The sequence below is a fragment of the Melospiza georgiana genome, chromosome 18, assembly GCF_028018845.1.
Source record: "Melospiza georgiana isolate bMelGeo1 chromosome 18, bMelGeo1.pri, whole genome shotgun sequence".
Classification (NCBI taxonomy): Eukaryota; Metazoa; Chordata; class Aves; order Passeriformes; family Passerellidae; genus Melospiza; species Melospiza georgiana.
This window is the reverse complement of record NC_080447.1, coordinates 9693288-9706066: the sequence shown is the minus strand read 5'-3', so window position 1 is coordinate 9706066 and position 12779 is coordinate 9693288. Positions and strand designations below refer to the sequence as shown.

The following is a 12779-nucleotide window of genomic DNA, read 5'->3' as shown; positions in this document are numbered from 1 at the left end:
GCACTGGGAGCCATTCCCTGTGTCCTGTCACCCCATTCCTTGTCCCAGATCCCTGCCCAGCTCTCCTGGAGCCCCTTTAGGCATTGGAAAGGGCTCTAAGGTGTCACTGGAACCTTCTCTCCTGCTTCTCCCAGCCCCTCCATCACCTCCTCTGGCCTCTCTCCAACAGCCCCACATGTGCTGTGTGCCCCTGGCACAGCAAAGACAGACTGACAGCCAGCAGTGGGACAGAGGGAGCCATCAGCCAGGCAGCTTCCTTTCATCCAAAACCAGACACTTCCAAAGGTGCAATCCTTGTGAGAACCTCCAAACAGCAAGAGTGGGACCCCACAGCCCATGGGTGACAGGGACAGAGGAGGAAAAGCCTCAATCCAGAGGAGCATCCTGCACCCCCAGAGGCACCAGGCAGCCCCTGAGCTCTGAGGTGTCACTGGATCCTTCTCTCCTGCATCTCCCAGCCCCTCCATCAGTTCTGGGGCCTCCTCTGGCCTCTCTCCAACAGCCCCACACGTGCTGTGTGCCCCTGGCACAGCAAAGACAGACTGACAGCCAGCACTGGGGCTGAGCCCTTCAGCCAGGACACAGGGAGCCATCAGCCAGGCAGCTTCCTTTCATCCACAACCAAACTCAACAAACACTTCCAAAGGTGCAATCCTTGTGAGAACCTCCAAACAGCAAGGGTGGGACAGGGACAGAGCAGGAAAAGCCTCAGTGCAGAGGAGCATCCTGCAGCCCCAGAGGCACCAGGCAGCCCCTGAGCAGCCCAGCACAGCCCTGGCATTGCAGTGAGGAGCTGGATGGGAGCACAGGCACCACATCCACTGTGCCAGCACCCTCAGCCCTGACCCAGCCCCATGAAGCTCCTGGCCCAGAGCTCCCAGCATGGGCTGCCCTGAAATGCTGTTATCCCAAAGGAGAGGCCACAACCAGGCTTGGGAACCCAGCCCTAAGCTGGAAAGCCCAGAGCACAGCCACACTGGGATGCCCAGCAGCACATGGACCCCCTGGCATTGCAGCAGAGGCCTGGGGAGGCTGTGGAGAGCTCATGGCCTCACCTGCTTCCTGGAGGACACGATGTGGTGACCCACGCAGCACCACATCAAACTCAGAGGCACCTCCCAGCTGCCACTACACCTCTGGAACACCTTCTGCTCCCAAAGTGCTGTTTGTGGCAGGTTTCCAGGCAAGGTGCAATTCCACAGCCCTTCCAGTCCTCAGGGGAGGCCAGCAAGGTGGGACCCAGGCCCTGGTCTGCTTCTCCAGGGGTTTCTGCTTCTCCAAAATTCATTTCTGGGCACTCCCTTCTTGCAAGCAGAGGTGTCAGCACTGCAGGGGAGTTCAGGGAATCATTCCCCTGTTCCTTCTGCCACATGAGCAGCTCTGTCCTGCCCCAGATGTGCCAGCACCAACCACCTGCAGCCCCTGTGCTACCCCAGCATCCCTCACAGCCCCCAGTAATTTCTGCAGCTGTCCCCAAGCCCTTGGGCCACTGCCTGGAGACAAAATCCAAGCAGCTAAGAAGCAGCAGCAATCAGTTTTGAGCCATTTCTAGCACAACATTTAAAAGTGAAGCCCAGCAATCCTGGCAGCACTGGGCATTCTGTTTGCATGGAATGCTCTAATTAACTCTGCCCAGCACTTGCTTAACAAACTCACATGTTTCTCCTCAATTTTCTTTTTCTCCTCCTGTGTCTTTCACCAGCACAGATTTTCCACATCTGCAACAGGAGGAAGGAGAAATTGTCTCCAGTCATGTAGACTCCATTACTGGCAGAAAGGTGTGAACAGCAAGCATGTCTGGCAGAAGGATTCATTATCCCACCGTGTCCTTTATAATGGGAAATGAAAAGCCCATTCTGGTAACTACACTTTATTATAATAGGTCAGAAGAAGTGAAAGGCATCATCTTATAAAATTAACTTCATAAAGATTGCCTTAAAAAATAATAAAAAAAATCTCTCTGCCAGTTTATCCACTGCATCTCCCTGAGATTTCTTTTCTCCCTGCAGAGATTTTTTTCTTCTCTCAGAAGGGGCTGACTCCCAAGTCTTGTCCCACTTCACTTTTCCCCTCCATCAGAAGGAATTGTTCTTTTTCCTCCTCATCAGGCCCACACATTTGCTTTGCCAGATGCAATAAATGCCATGTCTTTGTCAAGACAAAGAAAACAGTCAGCAAAGGAGTTAAAATGAAAAGAGACACCCACCCTAAAGGTCTCTGCAAGAAGCAGTGTTACTTTCTGTGCAGGAAAGTCAGGCTGTGCAGATGAGTGTCCCTGATAACCTGTTCTGTGCCCTGCAATACCTTTCAATTGCTTTTCTGCTCACTGCTTCTTTAGGCAAACTAAAGCTAATGATAATTTTGTGATTTAACAGCTTTGTGCAACGTGTTTGACTGCAGGATGACAAACCACCTGAGTCCCGATCTCCTCAGCTAACTGGAACTAACAATTGCCGCAAATTCCAGAGAAATCAAAGATAAAACCAAAATTCTGAGTTCTCAGATATATCCTGCAAAGAAAAGAAACAACTTAATTCCCAAAACACATAACTCCAAGAACTCCATCCTTTGGTGGGATGAGCAGCAGCTCTACCAAATTCTAAGCACACCCTGGACTGACTCCATCCCCAGCTTGCTTTGGATTGGGCAGGAATCCTTTAAGAAGTGTTTTTCTAAATTTTATCATTCCCTTTTTGAGGAAAATGACACCCCCATCTCCTCAAAACATTATAAACCACTTGCACACAGCCTGATTTTCCATCTTCGTGGAGTTGGGAAAGGAGGGTGGAAGGGGATGCTCTGAAACAAAGAGTTAATTGGATCTCCCAATGAAGGCTGCATGGATCTCATGAGGTAGATTCTTAAAGGAGCCCAATTTTCAGAAATTGCCAGGGCTCCAATCTGTGAAAATGTGGCCTTTCACAGATCTCCAATTCAGCTTGCCACGTCTAGAGTTCCTTCTGAGAAAAAAAAAAAACAAGTCTTGCCATAAAAGCCCCACAATTTGTTAGGAAAAATTAGAATTAGCAGCCTTCATGGGATAGCAATCCCTTTGTCTCTCCTCCCCTAACTGTGGCTCTTTGCTAAGAACTAAGCACCATTTACCTTTTGTTATTTTTCCAGGTAGTAAAGAGAAGAGTAGGATCTAATCAAGAACAAAAATGGGTGAAAAAAACACACCCACAAAAGCTAAATCTTCACACCTCGCCCAAAAGCAGCCCCTATAATTGAACAGCAGTTCTCCCTCTGAAGAAGATAGGTGTTATCTTAAAAAAAAAAAAGATAAATAAATCTCTTGAGGGTGCAAGAGAGGGCAGAACCTCCAGGAGAACGTGGCAGGACATGCTCTGAACCAGTGTCACCCCCCAGCAATGCCACAGGGGATGGGCTGGGAGCAGAGAGCACCTGAGGCCTGTGGAACTGCTAGAATTGGATTGTTTTGCAGGCAGAGGATCTGAGCTGCTGATCAGAGCATTCCTGACTCCCCTCAAACCCCTGAATTAAGCAGCACCTTTCTCCAATCCAGGGAACAGAGCCTGCTGGCCCCACATTGCAGAGTGGAGAAGTTCCTCCAGGCTGCTGCAGGAACACAGGCAGTGCTGCAGGGCAAAGCTGAACATCTCAGTGATGGATCCATAAAAAAACAAGATCCAAAAGTGTAAAACCAGCCTGGGCAGGGATCCCTGAACTGCCAGAGCTGGGCAGGTACAGCAGCTTGAAAAATCCACTCTCCAGAACACCCAGCTCCCTTGGTTTGCTGTTTCAGTGCCACCTAAACCTCCTGTGGGGCCACTTGAGAAGGGGGACTGAGCTCCTTGACAAAGCTCAAAACATGGCAATATTTGTTTGGGGGGAAAAATAAATATATCTACACGTATATAATGTGTTACAGATATTTTTTGAACAATATTGACATCATCTATGTATTTTTCTGGGGTAATACATACATATAGAGTCTGTGTGGATGCAGATAATGTGTGTGTACATAAAATAAATACACACCTATCAACTGAATAGTTATTCCTAATTTAATATTTATAAATTAACATTTATTTATTTTGAAATTAATATTTATTTATTTTAAATTCGTATTTCTTGATTTTTCTGCTGCTGCAGGGCTGGAAGGTGGCTCTGGAGCAGGGGAAACAATAGGGAAGATGCTCATCCTGCACAACCTGGGGCTGTCCCCAGGCTGTGTGGTGATCAGCCTGGCAGAGTGGCCTGGTGGTCCCCAGGCTGGCTGTCCCTTGCTGTCCCCAGGCTGGCTTTCCTGGGCAGGCTAAGAGTGCCCCCTGCAGCCCTGCCAGCCCTTCCACTGCCAAAGGACTGCTTGCCATTGCCAATAAATGCCTAACAAAAGCCAAACTAAGGCAGGTTCCTAAATGCAGAGCAAGCCCAGAGCTCCAGAGCTGACTGAAGGGCACAAACAAAGCAATGCAGGAGGGTGAGGTGCTGGTTGTGCCTGGTTTGGGCTGCTCCAGAGGACAGGAGTGAAAAGAACATCCCTCCAAGCTGCTGATTTTTGTTTTGAGGATAAACCCAGCTCTGAACATCCCAGGTGAATGAAAGGGAGGCTCTGAGAGCACTGTCACCAGCTGGAAGCTGCAAAAATCAATCAGATGCTCCCCTGCCCCTCCTCTCCACAGCTCTGAGGTGCCAGACAAGACAGGAGGGAAAAATCCCACACCAAAAACCCCCCACAGGCTCTGTGCCTGTGATGTACAAACCCTCCCAGTGCCTTGAACTTCACCTCAGCCTCGGCTTTGCTGGCTCCAGCTTTACGAGGGTCACGGCTCTGGCTGGGAGTGTTGGGATTTAAATTAGCAAAGCTCCACGTGCTGAGGGAACTCAGCACGGCACTGGCAGCCCAGGGGCTCTGCCTGGATCCCTCAGGGCAGAACTGAAGCAAAATGCTTCAAGAAAAACCTTTTGCTCTTCTAGAGGCATCTCGTTGTTGTGACCGTCATCACACCCCTGTCCAAAAGCCAAGTCGTGCTTTGCCTTTGGTGAAATCCCTGGAATTCATCCCAAATGAATCCCTGGGATTCATCTCTCACAGCCTGCAAGGGAGCAGCCTGCCAGCCACACAGGAGCCACATCTTCACACAAATAAAGGAGGTGCAATTCCATCAACACAGGGAAACACAAAAATCACTGCCAGGGGCTTTGTGCTGCGTGGTCTGAGCAGGTTTTAAAGGGTTAAGGAAAGAAATGGCCCAGAAATGTGACAAAAGCACCCAACTTCTGCTAAGACAAGCCCACAGAGGCCACAGAGGCAAAAAAATCAACAATTCCTGCAAAATAAGAGCAGAGCAGGGACCACAGCCTGGGGCAGTGAGCAAAACATTCCTGGGAGCAGCAAAGATGCCTTTCCTTTTACAAAGTTTTGTCTATTTTTCAGGATGCAACAAGGCTTAAATCACAGCACAAAAGGCTGAGGACACACAGAACAGAGGTGATCCCAAAATCCCTGTTTTCTTCCACAAAGACAAGAAAAAATTCACAATATTCACAAAGTGAGAAAGACCCCGTATGAAAATCACAGCAGCTCCACCCCAGAGTGACCCACAGACCCCAGAAATCACTTTCCTACCTGAAGAGGTCCCTGATTTCCTTGACAGTGGCCTGGAAGGGGATGTTTCTGACCAGGATCTTGGAAGTTTTCTGCTTCTTAGCAGTCTGTTTCTTCCTGGCTGATTTCACAGCAGGCCTGGAAGGCAACGGGAAGGGCAGGTGAAGAGCAGGGAGCAGCAAAGTCTCTTTGAACTGTGGCTCCCTCAGGACTTGGAATGTGGAAAATCGAGAAACCAGCTCACACTGGCATCCTGGGTTGTGCCAGTGGCACAGGACACCAAGAAATATCGAATTCCAAACACCCTAAAATCCTCCATCTGGAAATGAAATAGCCCATCTTGCTCCAGTTGAGGTCCTCATCTCAATCTGCCACATCTGTCACCAAATCTTGCCCTTTAATTGTAAGGAGAATGCATTAATGAATATATTTTTTAAAATTAGCTTAATGTAAGCTAATTTTAATTATTTTTCTTCCTGGCTTATAAAACAGTCAATGAAATTTTGTAACAGAGTATTAATTTAATTTTTTTTACCTCTGGAATTGTATTGCATTTGGACAAGGTCAGAATTCACCTAACACAAAAGGCAGCAGCTTATTTCATAAAGCAAAGCACTTCCCATTGTGGTCTGGATACCTGCTGAAGGGATTTTCAAAATCAAACTGGATAAAAATGGTTTATGAAAGAATTGAAATACAAAGTGCAGACACAGGGAGCTGTCAGACTGCTTGTGGTCCCCAGGAACCAGATTTTCAAACAAATTTTGACATTTAACAGATATCACTTCCAGTAGGGTTTCCAGAGTGTCTGAAGCACAAGGTTTAGGTGCCAACATTCAAGTACCTGGATTAATTTGCAGCTTTACAGTTAGAATATTCTGTGCTGAGTAAGAACTAGGAAGGAATCCCTAAAAACTGAGCCTAATTCTAAGTAAATTCACCCACAAGTAACCTTCTCCTCTGTGCCTGATTGCCTAAAGCAAAGGAGCTAAATCCAAACTTTTATTTCAAGCAGGAAATTTGGTTTTGTCTTGATTTGATCAGATTTGATAAATAATTTGAATATTATTCTTAAGCTCTTTTTTTCTCAGATGAGCAGATAGAATACTTCATTACCTAGAGAAGATTTCTTTCCAAGAACTTTTTAAACCCCTAGGAACTCCAAAACAGGATTTTTCCTTGGGCAGGGAAGAAAACTCTGCCTGGTTCTCACTTCAGGCTCATTTTTGGGGCCCCACTTCAGCTCATTCCCCCCCTTTTTTTTTTTCCCTTTCAAGCTAAACTGAGTCAGCAGAGCAGAGCAAAGGCTGATGTGTTCAACAGCTGGAGCACTCCTGGATGCAGATGTTGAAGGGAGGAAGGGAGGAAGGGAGGAAGGGAGGAAGGGAAGAAAAAGGGAAAAAGGGAGGAAGGGAGGAAGGGAAGAAAAAGGGAAAAAGGGAGGAAGGGAAGAAAAAGGGAGGAAGGGAAGAAAAAGGGAGGAAGGGAAGAAAAAGGGAGGAAGGGAAGAAAAAGGGAGGAAGGGAAGAAAAAGGGAGGAAGGGAAGAAAAAGGGAGGAAGGGAAGAAAAAGGGAGGAAGGGAAGAAAAAGGGAGGAAGGGAAGAAAAAGGGAGGAAGGGAAGAAAAAGGGAGGAAGGGAAGAAAAAGGGAGGAAGGGAAGAAAAAGGGAGGAAGGGAGGAAGGGAAGAAGGGAAGAAGGGAAGAAGGGAAGAAGGGAAGAAGGGAAGAAGGGAAGAAGGGAAGAAGGGAAGAAGGGAAGAAGGGAAGAAGGGAAGAAGGGAAGAAGGGAAGAAGGGAAGAAGGGAAGAAGGGAAGAAGGGAAGAAGGGAAGAAGGGAAGAAGGGAAGAAGGGAAGAAGGGAAGAAGGGAAGAAGGGAAGAAGGGAAGAAGGGAAGAAGGGAAGAAGGGAAGAAGGGAAGAAGGGAAGGATTACTGCAGCTGAAATGTCACTGAGGGGAAAGGTGAGCCTCACCTGACAGCTCTCTCTGACAGCTTCACTTCCAGCTTGTGGTCATCCACAGTGCAGCCCTGGGAGTGCAAACAAAGAAACAGCAGGAAAAAAAAAAGATATAATTAATAGAAATAAATATATGGAAGAATTAGAAGGTAAAGCAGCACTAAATGAACATTAATCAGTATTTGTTCTGTGAGGGGATATCTGGGTCTGCACCTGATAGGAAAACTCATGAAAATTTAATCCTTGCACATTTTCTGGGATTTCCACCTTGGATCAGCACTGAGAAACAAACTTCTCCACCAGTCTGTCCTTTTACAAACCCTCTTCCCTCCAAAGCCTGGCCCATTTTAGAGGCTTCTCCACCTGTGCAGTGCAACCCTCAGCCCTGACATCCCCAGGGGCATTTGGCAGTGCCAGGCTGAAGCAAATCTCTGGAGGGAACTCCATGGGGTCAGGCTCACCTGGAGCTGGCGCAGGGCTCTCTGGGCACTCTCTGGCTTCTTGTACTCCACAAAGCCAAAGCCCATGGAAAGCAAAGTGCCTGTCAGGAGAGAAAGGGGCTTGGTAAGAAAGCAGTGATGATACAGGATATAAAAACAAACCAGGAGCAAGCACTGATTGCCAAAACTGGGGGGACAAAAGCTTAATATCCCATGAAAAGGGCCAGCCTGTCCATGGCTGACCTCATGAGCACCCCTGGCTGAGTTTTTGAGCAAGGCTCTGCTCTGGACCAGCTGGTTTTGGTGCTGATGTGATGAGGAGACGCTGCACACAAAACCAATGTTTTGCTTTGCATCATCTCAGTGCAACTTCCTTAAACAAAACACTGCAAAGCAACTGCTGGTCACAATCAGGGGAAGAGATCCTGTTGTGGGACAGACATCCCATAAACTGCAGTGGGTGAGCAGCTGTCACTTGCACAACAAAGGAGAGCCATCCTTCCCCATCCTTCCCCTCCCTGCCCAGCCAAGGTCTGCAGTCCCACCACACCCCTGAGCAACGTGGTGCCTAGCACAGCAGCCATAATTAAGGGACAATTAATAGAGGGGAGAAAACAACACCCCATTTTCAACTTCAGAGCCTCAGCAGTGGCACAGTGTAGAGATGACCCCCAGTGCCTGAAGGGATCAGGTGCTACAAGATCAGCCCACACTTGGCGCTGCCTGTTTGGATCCACAGAACTGAAGAATTCACTTCATTTCTTTATCTCCCAGCAGATCTGAGCTTTTAAATATCACATCACAAGGAAGCTCTGCCAAGGGGAAAAGCCACAAAGCTGTGCAGCTCGCAGGGAGAAGCCCCAGCCCCTCCAGCCAGTGTTTCCCTTAATCCAAGTCGCTGGGAAGGGAGAGCAGCCAACAGCAGGCACAGGCACTCATCCCTGCAGCCTGGGGGGCTCAGGGCTGGCAGGGAGAAGGCAAACCCAGCCCACTCAGCACAGCTCTCAGCCAGGCATCCTTGAGGATATTTGCAGGATAATGCAGGGTTTAATCATCACAGGGCACTGGCTCCTGTCAGCCTGCATCCCACTCTCCTCTGTGATCCTGAAGGAGTTTGGCTTCTCCCATCTCAAGATCTCAAGAGAAGGCCACATCTCCACAAATCCCACAATGGAGTTTTAACCTTCTAGACCCAACCCTGGGGGAAGCTTTGGCTGCTGCTTGCAGCCATTTCCACGGGAACACTTCTGGAAGCACTGAGGATTTTGCCAGCAGGAGCACAAATGCTCAGCCAGATGAGTGCTGAAGCAATGCCACACCTGAGCCCTCAGCTCAGCTGAGGGAAGGAATTGAACAGCAGCATCTAGAGTACCTGCTTTGTCTTTCTTCTTGGATATTGTGCAGCTCTTCAGGGCTCCCACTTTGGAGAATGTCTGCAAGGAATTTGGACACGTGATTCAGTTCCCTTTGTCACAGGCTTGGAACTCAACTGCCAGCAGGGCCCTGTGCCACACAGCCCCACCTCCCCAGCACTGCAGCTGAGCCTCTCCCCAGCAAATTATTCTGTACAAATACTCACACACAGAGTTTGAAAGGTATCAAGGCAGGAGTTCCCAGAAATCCTCCACCACCCCTCAAAAAGTGCAGGGATCTGAGGTGGCTCTGGAGGAACACTCTGGATTGCAAGATGCCTTTAGCCAGGTTGAAGCCTTAAGGGTGGGTGCTGCCTGTCCCTAGAACACAGCTCTTCCCAAAAATGGGGGCTAGATGGTAGAAAACTATTTATTTGACTCCCTTGTAAAGCCAGAAAAAGAAAAGGGGACAAGTCCCAGTGCTGCACTGGGTATTTATCTGTCCACAGCTGGAGCAGAGTCTCTGCAGGACTCACAGGGTGCTTGAGCCATGGAATGTGGCATTTTACACAGCTACAAGTGCCAGAGGTGGAAATTCCAGCTGCTTTTCCTTATTTTGGTATTACCACCCCACATAACTCCAGGAATGCCACTCTCTCTCCCAAGTGCTTATTGAGGTGAAGCAGCACAAGGCAGCACACTGTCAGCAGAACTGAGAGGAAAAGCACACTCAGAAATCATCATTTATTTATTCATTCACTGCCTCTCACACACCAGGCAGTGGCAGAGCTGCAGCAGTGCCTGTCCCAAGGAGCAGCACTACAGAAAACATGGCAAATCAGAAGATTTAGTAGATTTCTGTTAGAAGATTTCCTACTGCCTCCACCTGTCTCTAGGTGGAATTAAACCCCACAAAACCAGCTCCAGATGCATTTGTCTTATCTGACACCTGGAGTGATGTTCCCAGCCCCAGCAGAACCCAGTGCTCTCTCATCTCCCACCAGATCACACTGGCTGCAGCTGAAATCCTTTAAACAGTGTCCTTACTGCTCACCTCCTTCAGTGTGTCTTCTGTGGTGGCAAAGTTCAGGTTTTTGATGAACAAGGTACAACCAGGAATATTTTCTTCTTCTTCTTCTTCTTCCTCCTCCTCCTCCTCCTCTTCTGCTGCTTCCTCTGAGTCTTTTATAGCTTCACCTGAACCAAGGAGAATAAACCCAACTTTGTAAGATGCAACAAAGCCAAAATTTGGGGGAGTTTCCCACTCAAACTGCGGGGGAGCCCCTGGGATGGGGAGAAAGGTGATGTGTTCAGGGAGGGAAGATCAGCCCTCACAGTGGGAGGTCACCCAGATAAAACACATTCTGGGACTTGACACAACCCCAGAGAAATACAGAGACCCCAGCAAGTGAGCCAGAGTTCTTACCTGGTACCAGCCCTGCTTCACCCTCCTTTCCTGGAACCCCAGCTTTTTTTTTCTGAGGGGTTGGGCTGAGGAAAACCCCCATTGGAGCCCACTCCAGATACAAGGGCACAGAATGGAACTGTGAAGGGAAGACAGGAGAGAAAGGAGTGAAGGAAAAACTCTGCTCTCAGCTTCAATTTCACCTTGCTCTGTAATGAAAATCAGCAGTGGAAAAGCTGAATAACCTTTGCAAGGGGCTAAACTCTGTCAGGTAAGGATCCAGCCTTACAAGACTGCAGTCTAAACTCTCTGTCAGGTAAGGATCCAGCTTTACAGGACCAGAGCCTAAACCCTCTGTCACAGAAGGATCCAGCCTTACAGGACCAGAGCCTGCCATGGGTCACTCCCAGACTGAGAAAGGAAAAGGAAACCCTCCAGCTGTGTCACAGCCCCTTCTCCAGCATCCTCTGCAGGCTGAGCCCTGCTCTGCTGTACCAGGCAGGGCAAAGGACACAGCTTGGAGCATCAGTGTCTCTGGGATAACACCTTCCCATTACTCCCTGTGCCCCCCACACTGAGAGTGAGCCCTCCTGCAGCTCCCCATCTCACCAAGACCCCCCCTCCCCAGGCAGTGCCCTCACCTTGGAGTAGGCCAGCCTGGTGAAGGCTTGCTTGGCCTCTGTGGGCTCCAGGAACTCCACGATGGCTGTGATGCCTCCCTCTGGCAGCAGCACCCGGCCCAGGTCCCCGTGCTGCCCAAAGAGCTCCTCCAGCTCCAGGGCACTCGTGCCAGCTGGCAGGTTCTTCACCAGGATCACTGTCCTGCTCCTCTCACCAGCAGCCTGGCACAGCCAGCAGGGAAAGAAAGAAAGAATATGGCATGGAAGAGAGAAAATCCAACAGTTTTCTAACTGGAGATTTCAGATCTCCAAGGCTGTGCTCTCCCTCTCTCTGTGTCACGCCTCTCCCCAGATCCAACAGGACTGACAGGCATGTAGGAAACACTCCCTGGAAAATCCACATCTCATGGATGGAGGTGTCAGCTGCAGATCCACAGGGCTCCTTCCCTGCCCACCATCCTCATGCCATCAGATCATGGATTTCACCCATCCTGAGAGCCACTGCCTTTTCAAATGGATACATTTCCTGTCACATTCACATTTTCTGAAAAATCCCTTTGCCCAGGTTTTTCTCCTGGGAAGCTGAGAAGCCTCAGAGAAAAGGAAAACAATTCTTATCTCATTTGCTTCTCCTGTGTTGTGCCCATGTGGAATGTGTTTGGAGATTGTTTCATTGGTTTCATGTGAATTGTTTTGACTTAATGACCAATCAGGGTCAAGCTGTGTCCAGACTCTGGAAAGAGTCACAAGTTTTCATTATTATCTTTTTAGCATTCAGTAAGCATCCTTTGTGTATTCTTTAGTTAGTTACTTTAGTATTTTTTAATATAATATAGTGTTATAAAATAATAAATGAGCCTTCTGAGAACATGGAGTCAGATGCATCATTCCTCCCTGCCACGGGGCACCCCAGCAAATACAATAATTTCCAAACTCATCAGGGAGGGTTCAATCCTGCAAGATGCTGAGGATTTAGTTACCAATTTCCAGGAGAGCTGAGAACACCAGGACTAGAAGAGGTGGATCCCCACTGGTGCCTCTCACCTGGCTGAAGGAATCCAGGCTGACTCCGTTTTCCACGAGGAACCGGCGGATTTCCTGCACCAGCTCCGTTTCTCCCAGAGCCACTCTCACTGCCACGCTGTCTCTGCTCTCCTGCAGGCAAGAATTCAGTCACCCGCTGCTCTCAGAGGCACATGCAAAAGGGAATGTGGCAGGCAGCTGGAGGGTAAAATGCTCCAGCTCCTCTGCAGCTGCTGGAAATAAATTGTGCTGTTGGAATTCAAACGCGTCCCAGAGTAAAATGGAATTTCCAGGAAGGATCTGAGCTTTAGGGTGTTAATTTTCACCACTTCTAGTTATGTGGAAATGCAAACTTCAGCCACAGGAAAGCAGAGTGGGAAGGAAGGTTGGGGACCAAGGGATCAATAGG

The 12779-nt window shown here is 48.7% G+C and overlaps 1 protein-coding gene across 2 annotated transcripts in view; it reads right to left on the bottom strand.

The window, feature by feature from the left end:
* RBM19 (RNA binding motif protein 19) overlaps window positions 1–12779 on the bottom strand; it is a 55258-nt gene that overhangs the window by 32680 nt on the left and 9799 nt on the right. For both annotated transcript variants that reach the window (XM_058036848.1, XM_058036849.1), the window contains exons 14-21: window positions 12392–12502; window positions 11369–11569; window positions 10749–10866; window positions 10377–10519; window positions 9343–9403; window positions 7992–8071; window positions 7546–7601; window positions 5594–5710 (exon numbers count right to left, since the gene is read on the bottom strand). In XM_058036848.1, coding sequence (XP_057892831.1) covers window positions 5594–5710; window positions 7546–7601; window positions 7992–8071; window positions 9343–9403; window positions 10377–10519; window positions 10749–10866; window positions 11369–11569; window positions 12392–12502 — 887 coding nt within the window. The remainder of the gene's footprint in view (window positions 1–5593; window positions 5711–7545; window positions 7602–7991; window positions 8072–9342; window positions 9404–10376; window positions 10520–10748; window positions 10867–11368; window positions 11570–12391; window positions 12503–12779) is intronic.